At 41.6% G+C, this 16793-nt stretch overlaps 1 protein-coding gene across 21 annotated transcripts in view; it reads right to left on the reverse strand.

The window, feature by feature from the left end:
- Window positions 1–16793, reverse strand: part of GPHN (gephyrin) — a 234508-nt gene that overhangs the window by 149609 nt on the left and 68106 nt on the right. For all 21 annotated transcript variants that reach the window (XM_079951142.1, XM_079951123.1, XM_079951126.1 and 18 more), the window contains exon 4: window positions 1563–1655. In XM_079951142.1, coding sequence (XP_079807268.1) covers window positions 1563–1655 — 93 coding nt within the window. The remainder of the gene's footprint in view (window positions 1–1562; window positions 1656–16793) is intronic.

Here is a 16793-nt window from a genome sequence, read left to right on the forward strand (position 1 = left end):
CAGGGCCCCAGAAAATGATTAAAAAGCAATACTGAAACTAAAAACACCACAAACTATTCTGAAAGCTTGCCACCCAAATACCTCTGCTTTAGATTGTGATACTTCCGTTGCATATATGCCCTCCACTTCTCAAGGAATAAATCAATTGCTTCCAAATTCAAGTGATGCTAATCTTCAAGGCGGAAGCTTTTAACCTCAAGCCAACCTTTGTTCTAATAGTCGTTTTAAAGATTGATGTTAAAAGATTGATAAAAGTACAGCAATACACCATGAATAAAATACTAGTGTCTTTAGACTATTTGAAGTGTAACAAAGTAAATCATACTATTATGGAGATTAATCCTGTCTCTGCTCACTCCCCCCACAAGCACACACTACACATGAGGGACTACGTCTGACAGCTGGATTGGGTTGAAATCAAAAATAAAGTCCTAGTCTTTCTGATGGAAGAGTCATTATTAATACGCAGAGCATGTATTCTCCAAGGTCCTGCTAACATATACAGCCACCCTTATGGTATTCATGGATGCATGGTACAATCCCACGTTACTGAGAGCAGAAGTATTAAGGATGTGAGCATACAAATTTATCCATCTGATTGGTATCTTCCCTCCCAAAAGGACTCCAGTGGCATGGGAAAGATTTGTCTTGCTGGCCTAGCCGCACAGTCTCTTTATTCATATTCACATATGGCCCTGCAGTGTGGGGCTGTAACTCACAGAAGCAGCTCTCATACTACTGACTGCATATGTGAAAGGGACCTGACATTGCCAGGATCGAGAAAATCAACTGCTTGAATATCCCTAAGATTAATGAACACAAGGAAAGATAGTTTCCTCACTATGGCCTTGTACCAAAGCAGACCAAAGGAAAAGAGTAGAAGCATAGTATAGTTAAAGATTCCTGTGGGAGTAACCTTAAGGAAGAAAAAACTGCAAAAATGGGTGGAATAGGAGTAGGCTGTCATAAATCCTCCTTGGCAAATCAAAGCACACATTGTGGGGCTGGTGCACCTTCTTTGGTAACTATCCACAGCTCCCTAGGGAGGCCTGCTTTATACTGTACTTTGAAAACAACTTCCATAGAATAATCTCCATGTCCCTGTTAAACATATACATAGCTGTCAACTTTCAGATTTGAAAATAAGGGATCAGCAGCCTCGAAAATAAGGGATCAGCAGCCTCACCTGTCCCGGGGACAGTCTATGGGATATATAACAATCTGGGATAGCAGCGGGAAGCAGCAGGAAATGGCTCTGGAATAAGGGAATTTCCCGCAAAAAAAGGGAAGGTTGACAGCTATGGACATATGTCAGCAAGTGACACAACTGAGAAAACAGGAACACCGTAAAGTAGCCTGCACACAAATACAAGCTTCCTTATGGCACCAAAGTAAAATCCATTGTTTGCTTTTGAACTATTTAATACAGGTCTTTTTTTGGTTTATTTTAGAAATGCAATGGAATTTTATATTATATCAAATTCCTTCTGAGACATCACATATAGAAGAACATTATTGGTATTTTCAAAAGGCAGATGGCTTTAAAGATAAAACTCTCTCACCTCTGGTGTGACATCCCTTGGCGCAAATCCTGTTCCGCCGGTAGTTAAAATCAAGTTAAGCTCCTTTTCATCACACCAGTCTATCAATGTCTCCTGGGGGGAAAACACACACACACAAAGAAATATGTTATCAGATTTCCATGTTCATAAATAAATAAATGACAGAGCAAATTCAAACTGTGCATTTTATTTTATGAATAAATGTATTGCCTTTAATTTAATCCTAAATATTGATAGTAAACTTCATTTAAAGCACTGATATTAATAGATGTGGAGGAAATTTAAAATAAATTTAAAATACCAATCGTTTCCAGTTCCAAAAATATATCAAGTGTAGGTTGATATCTAATAGAATACAATTGCTCATCCTGTTTTGTCACTCCTTTCTCCCAAGAAGCAGCCTAAACTTTTGGTTTACAAAATACCAAAGTTCCCAACCCTGAAAACACAAACAAAACTGTTTAGTATTAGCAGTAGACTATCCTGATCATAGGGGACGCAGGTGGCGCTGTGGGTTAAAGCCTCAGCGCCTAGGGCTTGCCGATCGAAAGGTCGGCGGTTCGAATCCCTGCGGCGGGGTGCGCTCCCGCTGCTCGGTTCCAGCGCCCGCCAACCTAGCAGTTCGAAAGCACCTCTGGGTGCAAGTAGATAAATAGGGACCGCTTACCAGCGGGAAGGTAAACGGCGTTTCCGTGTGCGGCTCTGGCTCTGGCCAGAGCAGCGATGTCACGCTGGCCACGTGACCCGGAAGTGTCTCCGGACAGCGCTGGCCCCTGGCCTCTTAAGTGAGATGGGCACACAACCCCAGAGTCTGTCAAGACTGGCCTGTACGGGCAGGGGTACCTTTACCTTTACCTATCCTGATCATAGGAAAGAAATATTAGTAACGGATTCCTTGAATTTCTAAACAAATATGTAACAGTATTTTCAAGAGCCCATAAAGCCTGGAATTGCATGACACATGAAAATGTAGAAACCATGAAAATGAAACTTTATATTTGTTCACACTCAGCTCTTTTTGCCATTCCTTCTTACTTTTCTCTCTTTTGCCATTTTCCAACTTCAAAACACAGGCAATAAGGTCCATAAAGCAGGAGCCTCTATTGTGATTATATTGCCCTGTAAAGTGCTGTTTATTTTGATGGCTTTATATAAATAATAGCAAATTTGCTACCCCAGAAATAGCACTTCAGTATAAAGGATTGAATCAATCCTTCAATGGAAAAAGTACATGGTTGAGAAACAAATTTATGTTGGAATTCATAAAAAAATAAATGTACTACTCTGTCCAGTTTTTTTCCTACCAGGAAGCAAAAGGTACAGTAATATTAGCAGATGTGTCCTAAGGTTATCACTAGAAAGCCCGCAATTTACATGGGGGTTAGTAAAGGTAAAGGTACCCCTGCCCGTATGGGCCAGTCGTGTCCGACTCTAGGGTTGTGCGCCCATCTCACTTAAGAGGCCGGGGGCCAGCGCTGTCCGGAGACACTTCCGGGTCACGTGGCCAGCGTGACGAAGCTGCTCTGGCGAGCCAGCACCAGCACAGCACACGGAAACGCCGTTTACCTTCCCGCTAGAAAGCGGTACCTATTTATTTACTTGCACTTAGGGGTGCTTTCGAACTGCTAGGTGGGCAGGAGCTGGGACCGAAAGACGGGAGCTCACCCCGCCGCGGGGATTCAAACCGCCGACCATGCGATCGGCAAGTCCTAGGCACTGAGGTTTTACCCACAGCGCCACCCGCGTCCCTTACATGGGGGTTACATTCCTGCAATCACACCTAAAGCCACAATCACATATAGTCAAAACACACTGGGTTCAATGGTGGATGGGACTGCCAAAGGCTTTTTTTTCCTGGAGCGAAAAAAATATTCAGTAGAGTGATCTGAATATTGCCAGACGCTGATCATTATAATCAAACTAACTCGGTTCAGGAGGGCCCACAGTCTGCATACTAGCCAAACATTATTGAGGGCAGGGGTAAAGAAATGGGAGCAGCATATTGGGGGAAAGTGAGTTCAGTGTGATCCCTCCTCAATCCACATCCCAGAGCTATACAGCATTCTTTCCCCATGAGTTTAATACACTGTTTAGAGGGGCATGACCCTGACAAAGGCTAAAGATTCTGGAATAAATTGGGGAAACAAGAAGAACTCCCTCCTGTGGTATGTACAATCAACCCTACCTTCCCCTTGTATCAGGCCTTATTTCTATTTGCTTTCCATTATTTATACTGGTCTGGAGTTTTAAAATGGTTATTTCTCTCTGTGTTTTATCTTTGGTGGTCTGGATTAGAATATTTACATGCTGCTATTTTGTTAATATTTTTTAACATGTTTTTTACATTGCTTTTAATGAATGTTTGTTTACATTAAATTTATATTAGGTTGGTTCTGTTGTCAGCCACTTTGTGGAAGGTTGTGTCTGGAAAAAAATGTGATATAATATAATGATTTAATAAGAAACATCAGCATTAACCACTGCTACATTAGTAGATACATTAAAGTACTAATCTTGCTATACATAGACAATTTATTTCAAAAATTCTTTAAGCTACGTTTATTAAAACAAACATCACAGAAATTGTAAAAACTTTAGATCCCTTACTAGGAATTTGATTTTCAACCAATTAAAATTAAATAAATTAAATGATGACTTATTGCCAGTTATTTTTCTCAGCAGGGTTGCAAGCATTTGATATACAGCCCTATGATTATTTCCAGAACATTTTAGGCTAAAACAGCAATTATAGATTACAATGTAAGAAAATAGGTCTAAGATTCAAGAATACCTTACAGCTAGATGTTAACCAGAATTTCTTTACTCAGAATTGGCCATTTGTCAATGTTTCAAAGAGATGAAACTGAAGATTGCTCAGTTGCTACTGCGGCCACAAATAAAATGGTTACTTGTCATTAAATTAGTAACAGCTGTAGATAGCTTAAAATTCAAATCGACAGGGAGACTTCAATAATTGGGGCCTCAAGAGTTAACAGTACCATCACTTACATGAAACACAAAAGTTAACTGTCTACAACAATGAAAGGGAGTGAACATGTTCTGCTCTGCATACCAAACAAAATTTCATTTTATAGCATCATCTCAATCAAAGCAACACACAACAGAATATACAACAGAATATGATCAAATAATTATAACTGCTAAAGAAATGAACAATCAACAATACCCATGTTAAATGACCCATGTCTAGGAAGGTGAAAATGATTTTCTATATACCTTTTAAAAAATGTTCTTTATACACACACAAGCCCACACACCTTAAATTTTACTTGAAGCAAATTCTTCAAGGTGCTTTGGTAAAAAGCTAACATGGAACCATATAAAAATAATTTAATAATTTTGGTGTACGGTTTTTAAAGAAATGAATACCATTATGAATTGTTATATTATTCCTTCTCCCCAGTCTCCATTGCTATCTATTTTTTGTCTCATTTCTAGAGAGACCTAAACTGAGCTATTATTTCTTTTTGGTATTGGAACATGCTTGACCCATAAACTACACATCTGCAGGTTTGATTTTATTACATATGTCAATAAGGAAGAACATAGTTCATCCCCTCCCTTTGCTTATCAGTGGATTTGGTTAATTCAATGATATATAATATTGTTATTCAGTAAGATTCATCTCACCCACAGAAATCAGTTGCTAAGTTGCTGGGTGAAGGGTCCTCCCCATCCCTCAGTTGAACCTCACTGTAAGCTTAATGGAGGGGGGCAGGTGCTTCATGCCTGCCTCCCCCCGCCTTCATTAAACAGCTTGCCTGGGCTGGGCTGGTGTTCCTCATGTTGCAGTTGGCATGGATGCCTATTAGCAGCCAGCAAACTGCAGAGTGTGGTGACATTTTATACTCTTACGTATACAGGAAGATGGTGCATATAAGAATTAAGAGGGGAACACATTCTGAAGGTTTTTGTCAAGCTGCACACATGAAGACACAGCAGTTTTGGTACTAAGTAACCAAGTGTCTCCGGACAGCGCTGGCCCCTGGCCTCTTAAGTGAGATGGGCGCACAACCCCAGAGTCTGTCAAGACTGGCCCGTACGGGCAGGGGTACCTTTACCTTTACCTTTTAACATGAAATTTGCATCATTGTAATTTTAATATGGGCAACCAAAATTAGTGTCCTCGACTATTCCTGCTGTGTTTGAATCAGACACCAAGTGGCGCTTTCTTCTATGAAAGGACTATTCCTGCATAGAAACAAATTTCCTTGCGCAAAACATGAGTCATTTTTAGAACTGTGAAAACTCATGGAAATCCCTCAGGGCTACAGAGTGTGCATATACACACTCACACTCATAACACTGAAAGAAAGAGACACACAGAGCAACCTTTAAAAGAATACCAAGCTATTTATGTGCTTTCAAAAGGCTCCTTATAGTAGTGATGAGCCCACATCATTTTCGTAACATTTGACTACCTCTTTTTATTCTACAGGATAAAAGTACTTCTAACAGCCCAATCCTCTGTGTCTTTCCTTTAAATCAAGTTCCACAATATTGCATTTGGCTTTACTGCTGGTAAGTTATCATTCAACTCATCTAAAGCTATTTAAAATTGCCCCACTTAATAGTACTTCAAGTTTTGAAAGGTGAACCAATAACATTATGTTTGTGTGTAGTCAAAATATCTCAGTAGCATTTGAATCAATACAGCATTTGCTCAGCATTCAGAAGCTCACAGGTTCAATCCTTGGCATCTCCAGGTAGGCTTCGAAGAGAACCTTGTATGGAGACCTGCTGCCTGACCATGTAAACAGTTCTGAGATAGATGGACCAACGTTCTGACTTAATATAAGGCAGTTTCCTATGTTTCTATAGTTGCTTTTATACAAAGAATATCTGAGCACTGTGATTCTGTAAAAAAAACCAAAAAAAAAACCAACAAAACACCTGATAGTAAATGAATTCAAATTGATCAATCAAGTTCATTGGAAAACATTTTATCCTTTTAGTGCAGTGCTTACGATTTCATTATCAGCTAGAAAAGATTTAGAGCATGTTCACTTATGCACAGACTTAATTTGATTTCTCTGCACATCTTGAAGAACTGAAAAGCACAGCAGTGCTGCACAAGGGGCTTTGTAGGCACTGCCAATCAGAAGTGACTGCAAAGCCCCTTTTTGCCAAGCCTTGCCTTTACCTGCCCTGTACCTGCCATAAATGACATCAGGAATAGGGTAGGTGGGCATGACTTGTGGACTAGAACACAGACTGGAGGTTCTTGTGGACTAGAACACAGACTGGAGGTTCTTGTGGACTAGAACACAGACTGGAGGTTCCCAGCCCCTGAATAAAAGCAAACAACACTGTTCTTAGCAGAGCTGAGGCGCTGTGTTAAGATAGCTATGAAGCCCCAATGTGGTCCTGAGATACATGGAGGGTTTGGGTTTGTTTCAACTGGATTGGGGGGCAGGGCAGCTAGGTAAAGGCAAAGGGACCCCTGACCGTTAGGTCCAGTCGCAGGCGACTCTGGGGTTGCGGTGCTCATCTCGCTTTATTGGCCGAGGGAGCCGGCATACAGCTTTCGGGTCATCCCCAAACACAGCCCAGTGAGGATTGAGCATGTTCAGTGGCCACAAAATGCAGAGTGTATATTGGGGGTAGAGCGGGATGGAATGGATTATTTTGAAAGAATGGACCTGAGCAATCTAACAGATCAGTTAAGTGAGTCATTGCATCTGTGAAGACATTTTCATGTGTAAAATAGCCTTTCCTGACAATAAACAGGGAAGAAGCTTCCCATGCTTGCATTGTTATTTAATTTTACTCCACATTTTTTTAATAGGATAAAACCAGCCCTTCAAAATCTTTGTACTGTTAAGTTATTTGTAGCACAAGAGCAGGGAACTTCAGGCCCAGGTCTCTCTTTTGGCGCTTGAGACTCCCCATCAAAATGTGACAATGTTCCTTACTTGCTTGAATGGAGAGATAAGTTTATAAACCTGCATCACTAGACTGTAGTCTACAGTATAAAGTTACAACTCACACCTGTTGCTTGCCCACTTTGGCCTGCTCATTCCTGGCATGCAGTCAGGTTCCCCACCCCTGTCCAAATGGAACATTAAATTAATTAAAACACATGGCTTTCAAAATGTTGGGTGAAGATAGTAAACCATCAAAAGAAAATTAGTAAAAGTAGTAAAAGTAGTAAAATTAGTAAAAGCAAAAGCAGCTACAATTAGTAAGACCATATATCTTCCATCTCAGTTTTTGAGATTGCTACCCTGGGCTCCTTTGAGAGGAAGAGTGGGGTATAGCTTTAACAAACAATCAAATATTTCCCCCTAAACAATAGTTTCTATGTGATGCAATACAAGCCAATTAAAAAACCTTTATGAGCTTCAAAAGCAGCTTTGACACTTTGGGTATGTGTACACCAAAGTAACTCCATCTTGGACCTGATGTATCTGAAAGGTTACTGAAGGTTGTTTTAAAAGTTTGATGAAAGAGTCCATCCCCCATCCCCACCACCAAATGTTGTAAGCTTTGCAAAAAGGAATTCAGTTAACGTCTATACCAAAGATGCTTCTTTTATTGTGTAGGCGTTATCTTCAGAATTACCACTGAGATCACTAATTATCTTAATTCTCTCTGATTTATGAGAGTTCATTTGAATTTGTGTGGGTGATGACAACTTTAGGATTATATCTTAGACCTGCTCTTTACCTCACTGGGTAAAAATACCCTTTCCAAGATCACCAGTTCCTTGATCTTCAAAAGCAACCCCACGGGAATGCTAACTTGTTAAACCACCACCACACTTTTCCAGTGCCACTTCCCAATATCCAATGCCCTATACCTCATAAAAGCGTAACATGCGAACATAAGAAGGCCCATCTAATCCAGCATTCTGTTTTCACAGCGGCAAATCAGATACATATGAAAACCCATAAGCAGGGCATGAGCATAATAGGCCTCCCCCTCCAACAGCTGCTTGTGAGAAGTGAAATTACAGGGAACCATGAGGGGTCTTCTTGGTAGTGGTGCTGTGATGGCCTGGGAATCCGATTCAGAGGCTGAACCAGAGGAATCCCAGCCTGCACAGGAGTCCCCGCCTCCAGGGCCAGCTGAACTGGGGCAGGGCCTTGATTCTGAAGCGCCTGCACCTGTGCCGGATCCTCAGGAGCAGGAACCAGGTGAATCCACTCTGGCTCCAGAGGTGGTTGAGGACTCAGTGCCTACAGGTGAGTCTCCCCCTGGGCCCAGTAACCATTCAGCCTCTCCTGAACTGCAGAGGCTCAGGGCAGAGAGGCAGAGGGAACTGGTTTTTCCCAGGAGGAGAGCTCGCCTTAAGGCCAGGAGAGGCGGGTCTCCTGGGGGCCGGGACCGCCCCTGGCCTCAGAGAAGATAAAGGCCAGTCAGCCCAGTCCCAGGTTGCGGGAGCAACGTCGTTGAAGAGCTATTTCGGCCAGCACCCAGTCCGGTTCCCCCAGAGTTCCTGTCCTTGCCCGGCTCCTCGCTGTGGACCCTGCTTCGCCCATGGAGGACTGTCTGCCGACCCTCGACTCAGGTCCTGGACCTCGCCCCACAGTAACCTCCCCCCGGGACCAGCACAGGTGCCCTCCCTTCAGATGTCAAGAAGATAAAGAATTACATAACTTTTAGAAGACATCTGAAGACAGCCCTGTATCAGGAAGCTTTTAATGTTTGATGCTTTTATTATGTTTTTAGATATGCTGTAAGCTGCCAGAGTGGCTGCGGAAACCCAGACAGATGGGCGGAATAAAAATATTATCATCATTATAGGGAGCGGGTGGTGCTATAGGTACCACTGTGGCGGGAAGATAAACGGCATTTCCGTGCACTCTTGCTTCCGTCATGGTGTTCTGTTGCATCAGAAGCAGTTTAGTCATGCTGGCCACATGACCCAGAAAGCTGTCTGTGGACAAATGCTGGCTCCCTCGGCCTGAAAACGAGATGAGCGCCGCAACCCCATAGTCACCTTTGACTGGACCTAACCATCCAAGGGTCATTTACCTTTACCTTTTTTTCACCTATTATTATTATTACTATTATTATTATGCCTAATAGGTTAAGAAGTCAAATAATTCAAATTAGGAATTAGCATATTGTTATGTTTCTTCTCCAGTCTTCTATTTCTCATGTGCTGCTTCTTGAGTTTTACAATGTTATAAATTTGATTCTACACTTTATGAAGCTGTATTGTGTGCTAATAAAGTTTTGCATGATATTTGTACATTGTGTCTCCATTGAAAATTAAATAATTTAATTGGACAGAGCTGAAAACTGGGGAATTACTTGCCTTTATCACCTAAACTTAATTAGGCCAATTTGCCAAGGACAAACTACTAGGGGGGAAGTCAAAATACTCGAGCCTTTCAATACACCTAACCATGATCTCTCAGGATCATGATCTCACAGCTATGATTAAATGTTAAATTTTCTGATTGGCATTTTCTGATGACACAAGTTAAAAAGTGCAATCCAATACTTGTATATTCTGAACTAAGCACTGTGTCATGGACCATCCAGATAAGGAAGACACATGTCTGATATAGTTAATTCTTTATTGGAAACAGGAACACTTTCAGTGCTTCCACATTGCTCTGGATACACATGCTAACACACTTCTAGCCTCCAGGGAGCTATCCACAGATCTGGGCCAAAAGAGCAGTTGCAGCAACAGTGGGGCCCCTCCTCTCCTCCAGCTTATATACCCTCCTTTGATGGGCTGTGTGCTCACAACCTGTGTTGTGTGCTTCTCCCTGCACGGAAGTTGTCACAGCTCTTCCCTTTTCAAGCCCCCCCTGGTTCTAGGAGACAGTGGGGAGGGGGAAGGTGAGGAATCTACTGACCCATCCTTCACATAAACCGTCCCTTCCTCCTCCACCTTGGACTGCCCCGACTCTCCCTCCTCCCCTGGCTCCTGCCTTGCAGGTGGTGTGACACCCCATAAATCATTGCTTCCCTCTCCCGGGTCACTCCCCCTGGTCCCCTGCTTCTGCCACACACTCTTTGGAGCCCTGTCAGTCCCTGACACACCACCGAGTTCCAGCACATATGTGCACATATGATTGCAGCCTAGAAAATTAAACTCAGTTGGTGCTGCACCTTTATTGAACTCTGATGACTCACTGACAGTATTTCTTCTTTGCACCTCTCAAGGATGGTCAAGTCACATCATTTCTAAAACCCTACTGGTAATCCAAAGATATAAACAGACAAAATACTGCCACAGAAAATCAAATCTGACTATTAGTAGGTATACTCAAGCATGTTTTCACTGTGGTAGAGCTTTCCCCCATATTTGTGAATATCCAAAAAAGAACAAACACTAATTCAGTGCCCTGTCTGAAAGTGTGTGGGGGCTTTGGAGGACACTTTTTATTTCACGAACTGAAATTTGTTCCTGAAATTTTTGCAGCTATGAAATATTTTTCCTCTAATATATAAGCATGGGGAAATCAGGGAAGAGAACAAATGAGAAATTCTATTTATCTCCCATTTGGATTAAGGCATAATTGCAAAACTCTGTGGTGTCTGGTTAAACTTGGATCAGAACAAGGATACATATGTGAGAAAAAGGGCACGAGATTTGGATCTAAGAATAACCAGGAAAAAATAGAACTGGATTTGGGGCGTTCCATTCTAATATTATTTCAACAGATCTAAATGAGAACTATTTTAAAACCCTCTATCAATGGCATTTAACACCTTATAAATTGAATTTAATATGGAAGTTAGGATCAGATAAATGTTGGAGATGTGGCTCAAATAAAGCAGATTTCATACACATCTTTTCTTGTTATAGCAATTCCAATATGCCAGAATATCTAACATGTTTCTGATGCTATCTTTTAACTGTCTTTTAGGCAGAAATCCACATTGATCGTGATGAACATGATCCTGTAAAATCCAACCTTATGCTGCTTTCAACCTGCTACCTTTATGCTCTTTATCTTTAGTTTATTTTGTGTGTGTGTGTTTGTGTGCGTGTGAATGATTAAAAAAATTACTAACATTATGAAAATGTGCAAAGATAATCAATTTATTTTAAAATTGGTCTCTATTCATATTGGAATTATTCTTTGGGTGGGTGGGTGGAATTAATAATGGAGCCATGCCCCATCGAGATGTAAAAAGAAAAGTTGATTATATATATATATTTTTCTACAGAGGAAAAAAATAAGAAATGACTGTAATAAAGAAAATATAACTCAAAATTGATATTACATTAAAATCGCTATTATTTTTTTAAACAAAACAGAGTTAAAAGAAATATTCAATATTAATTCACAAATAACAGAACTATACTGATGTAGTAACATGTTGGAAACAGCTTGTAAGACAGTGCTTTTTTGCAGAGCAGGAGTGGTGCAGGGGCAGGGGCAGAGCGGGGTGTTCAAATTGCATGTGATTTCACGCAAGCATGCAATGACCCGGAATGCACCCACCATGCAAATCAGGGGTTGCCTGTATGTCCCATTTAAAGATTATTTCCTGGGTTTCCTTCTTGTTGCTTTATATATTTCTTTATTTGGCTCTATTTTCATGTTTTTTATTTATATATTTTTTTAATTTCCAGAAAAAAAGGTTGTAAAATATTTTGCATAAAGCATTATCTAACAAGATCTGGTGACAATCTACATAGTACATATGCAATTATAGATCACTGTTGAACAAATACAGAGATAAAATAAAACCAAAATAAATAAACCTTTTCATGTTTTTTATCTCCAGGTGTTGTTTTCTTTTCCTTACACAGATGACCTTCAGCTCAATTTTCCTTTTCTGATTTATCCTCTTCTATCTTAACTGATATTGCTTAATCACCCACTGGGTGACTTCTCATTTTCTAACACTGAACTCTGATAAAACAGGGCTCCAGCTCTTTCCTCCTCATTCTTTTCCTTTTTCTCAGGCATTCTTTCCATTTTCTTTGCCAGAAAAAATCCATATCCCTTCCCAAAATTGGTTATCTCTTTGTGAGTTCAGTGAGACATCTCCTGAGCAAATATGGTTGGGACTGCATTGTTAAGTATTAATGGTCTAGATGATATCAGATTGCCATCTCTCACCAGCCCCAAATAGGATGGCCAAAATGATCAGGGGTGAATTGTGTGTTGTAGTTCAGCAACAACTGGATGGCATCTCCCATATCTGGTTAAACAACATGAGTTCAGTCTGGAGCTTTAAGGCTCAGCAGTTTTCAAACCCAGCAATACTTTACAAACAGATTTGAAAGGCTACTGCTAGATTAAACAAAATGAGGTGAGTCTGGATACAGACAGAAGCAGCTGCAGATTTGGATGGACAAAAGTGTATCTTGATTTAATCAAGAAAAAATATATTGAGAAAATGATGTTTTTGTTAGTGATAGAAAAGGCAGTAGCAGCAGCATTTATTTACACCTGCATGAAATTAACAAGAGCAAAGGCAAAAAGAAAACCTTTATAGCTACCATTGAACATAACTGCTGAAGAAATTTATAAAGATCATGCTGAGATGAAATCAACTACTCTCTGAGGTGTCAAGAGTACTTTGTTTTTAAATTCATACCATGGGTATTGTTGCTAATTTCAGAAATGTATGCACACACATCCACAAGAGATTTCACGAGAATGCCAAAAAACAGCAGCAGGGTAGAGGATATAATTTGGGGTTTATAAAGAAAAAAGGCACAAGAGGAATGGAGGAATATGGGGAAAACAAAATAAACAGTGTTTCCCCAAGCACTAAGCCTACGGTGATGATAGCAGATAGGCATTTATATAGTTTTGTCACTGAAGTCCATTGCTTCCAATTTCAAATCTGTCCGGATTGTAATGTTTTAGATGTATTCTGAAATGAGTAGAAAAGAGCCCGCATGACTATTAGCCATCAACAGCCTTATCCTCCATGAATTTGTCTAAGTTGGTGGCCATCAGTACCTCTTGTGGGAATGTGAAGTTGGTGGCCATCAGTACCTCTTGTGGGAATGAATCCCATATGTGATGTGTTAAGAAGCACTTTGTTTTGTCTGTTCTGAATCTTTCAGCTTCAACATTCAGTTTCACTGGATGCCCACAAGTTCTATCTGTCAGCATCGCCCTGGAGCCAGTGTCACCAACTGGACTCATGCACTTCAACCCCGACTGGGCTAGGCGAGCTGGGTAGCACTTCCAGAGACCACCAGGTCAAAGTGCTGTGGACTCACAGCTTAGAGTTGTGAGCACCGGATTCACTTCCACAATACAGTCGTCGCACAGCAGAGTATAGCAGAGTCTGGCAGTGTATAAACGACTCAGAGAGCAGCTCTGTAGAATATCTTCTTTTAACTACAACTATAATACAAAACTATATACAGAGCTAAATAGGTCTAAGCATAAATGAATGCTGCACTGAGTGTCTGCAGCTGCTCTTAGCAGCAACCTTATCTCTACACACGATCTCTAACACTCAGTCTCTCTCTCTCTCCCTGACACACTGACTGACTGACTGACTTGGTGCTGGAGCTGAATAAGTAGAAAGCAAAACACTGCTCCTCCTCTCTGGAGAATCAGCAGACTCGTCAGGAGATTCTTGGATATGGGAGGGGTTAAATCTCCTCACTATCATCATCATCATCATCATCATCATTTATTCTTACCACACTTTTCCCTGATGGGACTCAAAGCAACTTATAGATAAAGGAAAGAAGTGCTAAAACACAAAAACTCAGTAATTAAAATACTAGTAAACCTTGATAGAATCAAAACTATATACATATATTAAATCTGTTTAGAACACGTTCTAATGTTATGGGAAAGAGAAAAACTTTTCTCTATCCATTTTCTCCATACCATGCATAATTTTATATACTTCTACTATATCACCTCTTTTTGGCCTTTAAACTAAAAAGCCCCAAATGCTGCAACCACAGGGGAGTTGCCTTTATTATTTTGGTTGCCATTTTCTGAATCTTTTCCAACTCCACATCCTTTTTGAAGTGAAGCAATCAGATGTTCAAGTTGATGGCCATCACTACCTCGTATGGGAATGAATTCCATAGTATAACTATGAGCTGTGTGAATAAGCTTTTTCTTTTCTCTGTCCTGAAAATTTCAACATTCAGTATCATTGGATGGCTCTGAGTTCCAGTATTATGAGAGGGAGAAAAACCTCTCTATTCATTTTTTTTCTATATCATGCATCATTTTCTACACTTCTAGAATGCCCTTTACTTGCCTTTACTCTAAACTAAAAAGCCCCAAATTTCATAACCCTTAAGAAGTCTTACTTGTGGTTCGAGGACCCGACCCCCGCAAAGTGAAATGAAGACACAGGCACACGTGATATAAGGTTAATGGGCTAGAAAAGGCCACAACTTTATTGATTACAGCAATGCAAAGGTATTGGCTTAGGCATTGGATCGCGAAACAAGTGGGTTTATTCACCAGGGGTTCATCACCTGTTGATGCTAATCCAACTATAGGCTCACCCCTGATGTCACCGAGGGTCGTGCCATGGCCTCCCGCCAAGCAGGCTTCGGACGGAATACACGACCGCCAGATTCCTTTAACGGAATACCCCTAGAAATTGAAGGCATAGGCGATGGCCACACATAGCACTTCGACACACCACAACACATTATTCCAATGACTCACGACGAGATGATGGCGAAGAATGAGGCCGGGGAGAGGCTGGCACTGCAGCAAAAGGCTGCTGAACACGCCCCCTCTGTGGCACCTGGTTGGATGCCTACCGGGGGGGGGGGGCGTGGGCGCCAGCCAGGTGAGGTGGAGTCAGGGGGCTAACGCCCCCTGCTAGGGGCAGTGCTCGGGCTCCCGCCCACAACCACTCCCCTCTCTTTCAGGGAGGAGAGTCTTTCTCAGCCTCCATTGTATCTGCTAGCTCTCGCCTGGCACAACTTTTTAGTATAATTAGGTCTTTAACGTCCCTGGAGGGACAGCCGAATTTAAATACCAATTTGACAAATAGCTGTGAGGCATTTGCGAGCTTTTTTGCAGAGAAAGCCTGGTTGCTCCGCCATGACCTCCCTGCCAATTTGGATACAATAACGGAACTGGAGGCCCCTCAACTGTCCTCGGGTCCAGTATTGGACCACTTCGACCGGATATCCCCGGCCAATGTGAACAGACTCCCATCTCTTGCGGAGGTGCAATTAGTGCCAGCGCCATCCGTTAAGAGTTTGGGTGTAATCTTCAATACCTCCCTTTCTATGGAGGCACAAGTCACAGCTATAACAAAGGCGGCATTTTTTCATCTCCACCAAGCTAAGCAGTTGGCTCCTTACCTCTCTCGCCCTGACCTAGCCACTGTGATCCACGCGATGGTCACTTTCAGACTTGATTATTCTAACTCACTCTACATGGGGCTGCCCTTGAGACTGACCCAGAAACTCCAGCGGGTGCAGAATGCCGCAACGACACTCCTTACGGGCTCCTCACTGTGGGATCACATTCGCCCGGTGCTATACCAGCTGCACTGGCTCCCAGTGGAGTACAGGATCAGGTTTAAGGTGCTGGTTTTAACCTTTAAAGACCAATATGTCCTAGGACCCTCGTACCTACAGGACCGCCTCTCCTGGTATGTCCCACGGAGGACCATACGGTAATAAATAAAAACATATTGGAGATCCTGGGCCACAGGGAGGTTAGACTGGCCTCGATCAGAGCCAGGGCTTTTTCGGCTGTGGCCCCAATCTGGTGGAACGCTCTGTCACAAGAGACTAGGGCACTGCGGGACTTGACATCTTTCCGCAGGGCCTGCAACACGGTGCTGTTCCGCCAGGCCTTTGGCCAAGGCACAGTTTGACCCCCTTTCTCCTTCTGTAATCTTCATAGAACTCTAACCTGATGGTTGCCATTAATTTGATGCTGAATTGATTCTAGAATGTATTTTAATTAATTGACTGTGCAATTTTATGTACACTTTGCTATTTTTACTTGTTGTTAGCAGCTCTGAGCCCAGCTTTAGCCAGGGAGGGCGGGATTATTATTATTATTATTCCTCATAAGGGAGTTGCTCTGTAAATGTTACTCTGTGAAAGCCCCTATGAATGCATCACCATAAGGACAGCCTCATTTTTAAAGTGTAGTCATTCCGCTGCCAAGCAGTTCATGTAGCTTTGCATTTTTAAATTGTTTAAAATAAAGGACAGCTTTGATACCAACAACAACAAAAAGCTAACTGTTTAAACTACAGTTGGGATAAAATGATTCCAATGCAAAACACAAGAGTTCAGCAGCTTAAATGGATGAAATA

This window comes from Podarcis cretensis (genome assembly GCF_951804945.1).
Source record: "Podarcis cretensis genome assembly, chromosome: 1".
NCBI classification, from domain to species: domain Eukaryota; kingdom Metazoa; phylum Chordata; class Lepidosauria; order Squamata; family Lacertidae; genus Podarcis; species Podarcis cretensis.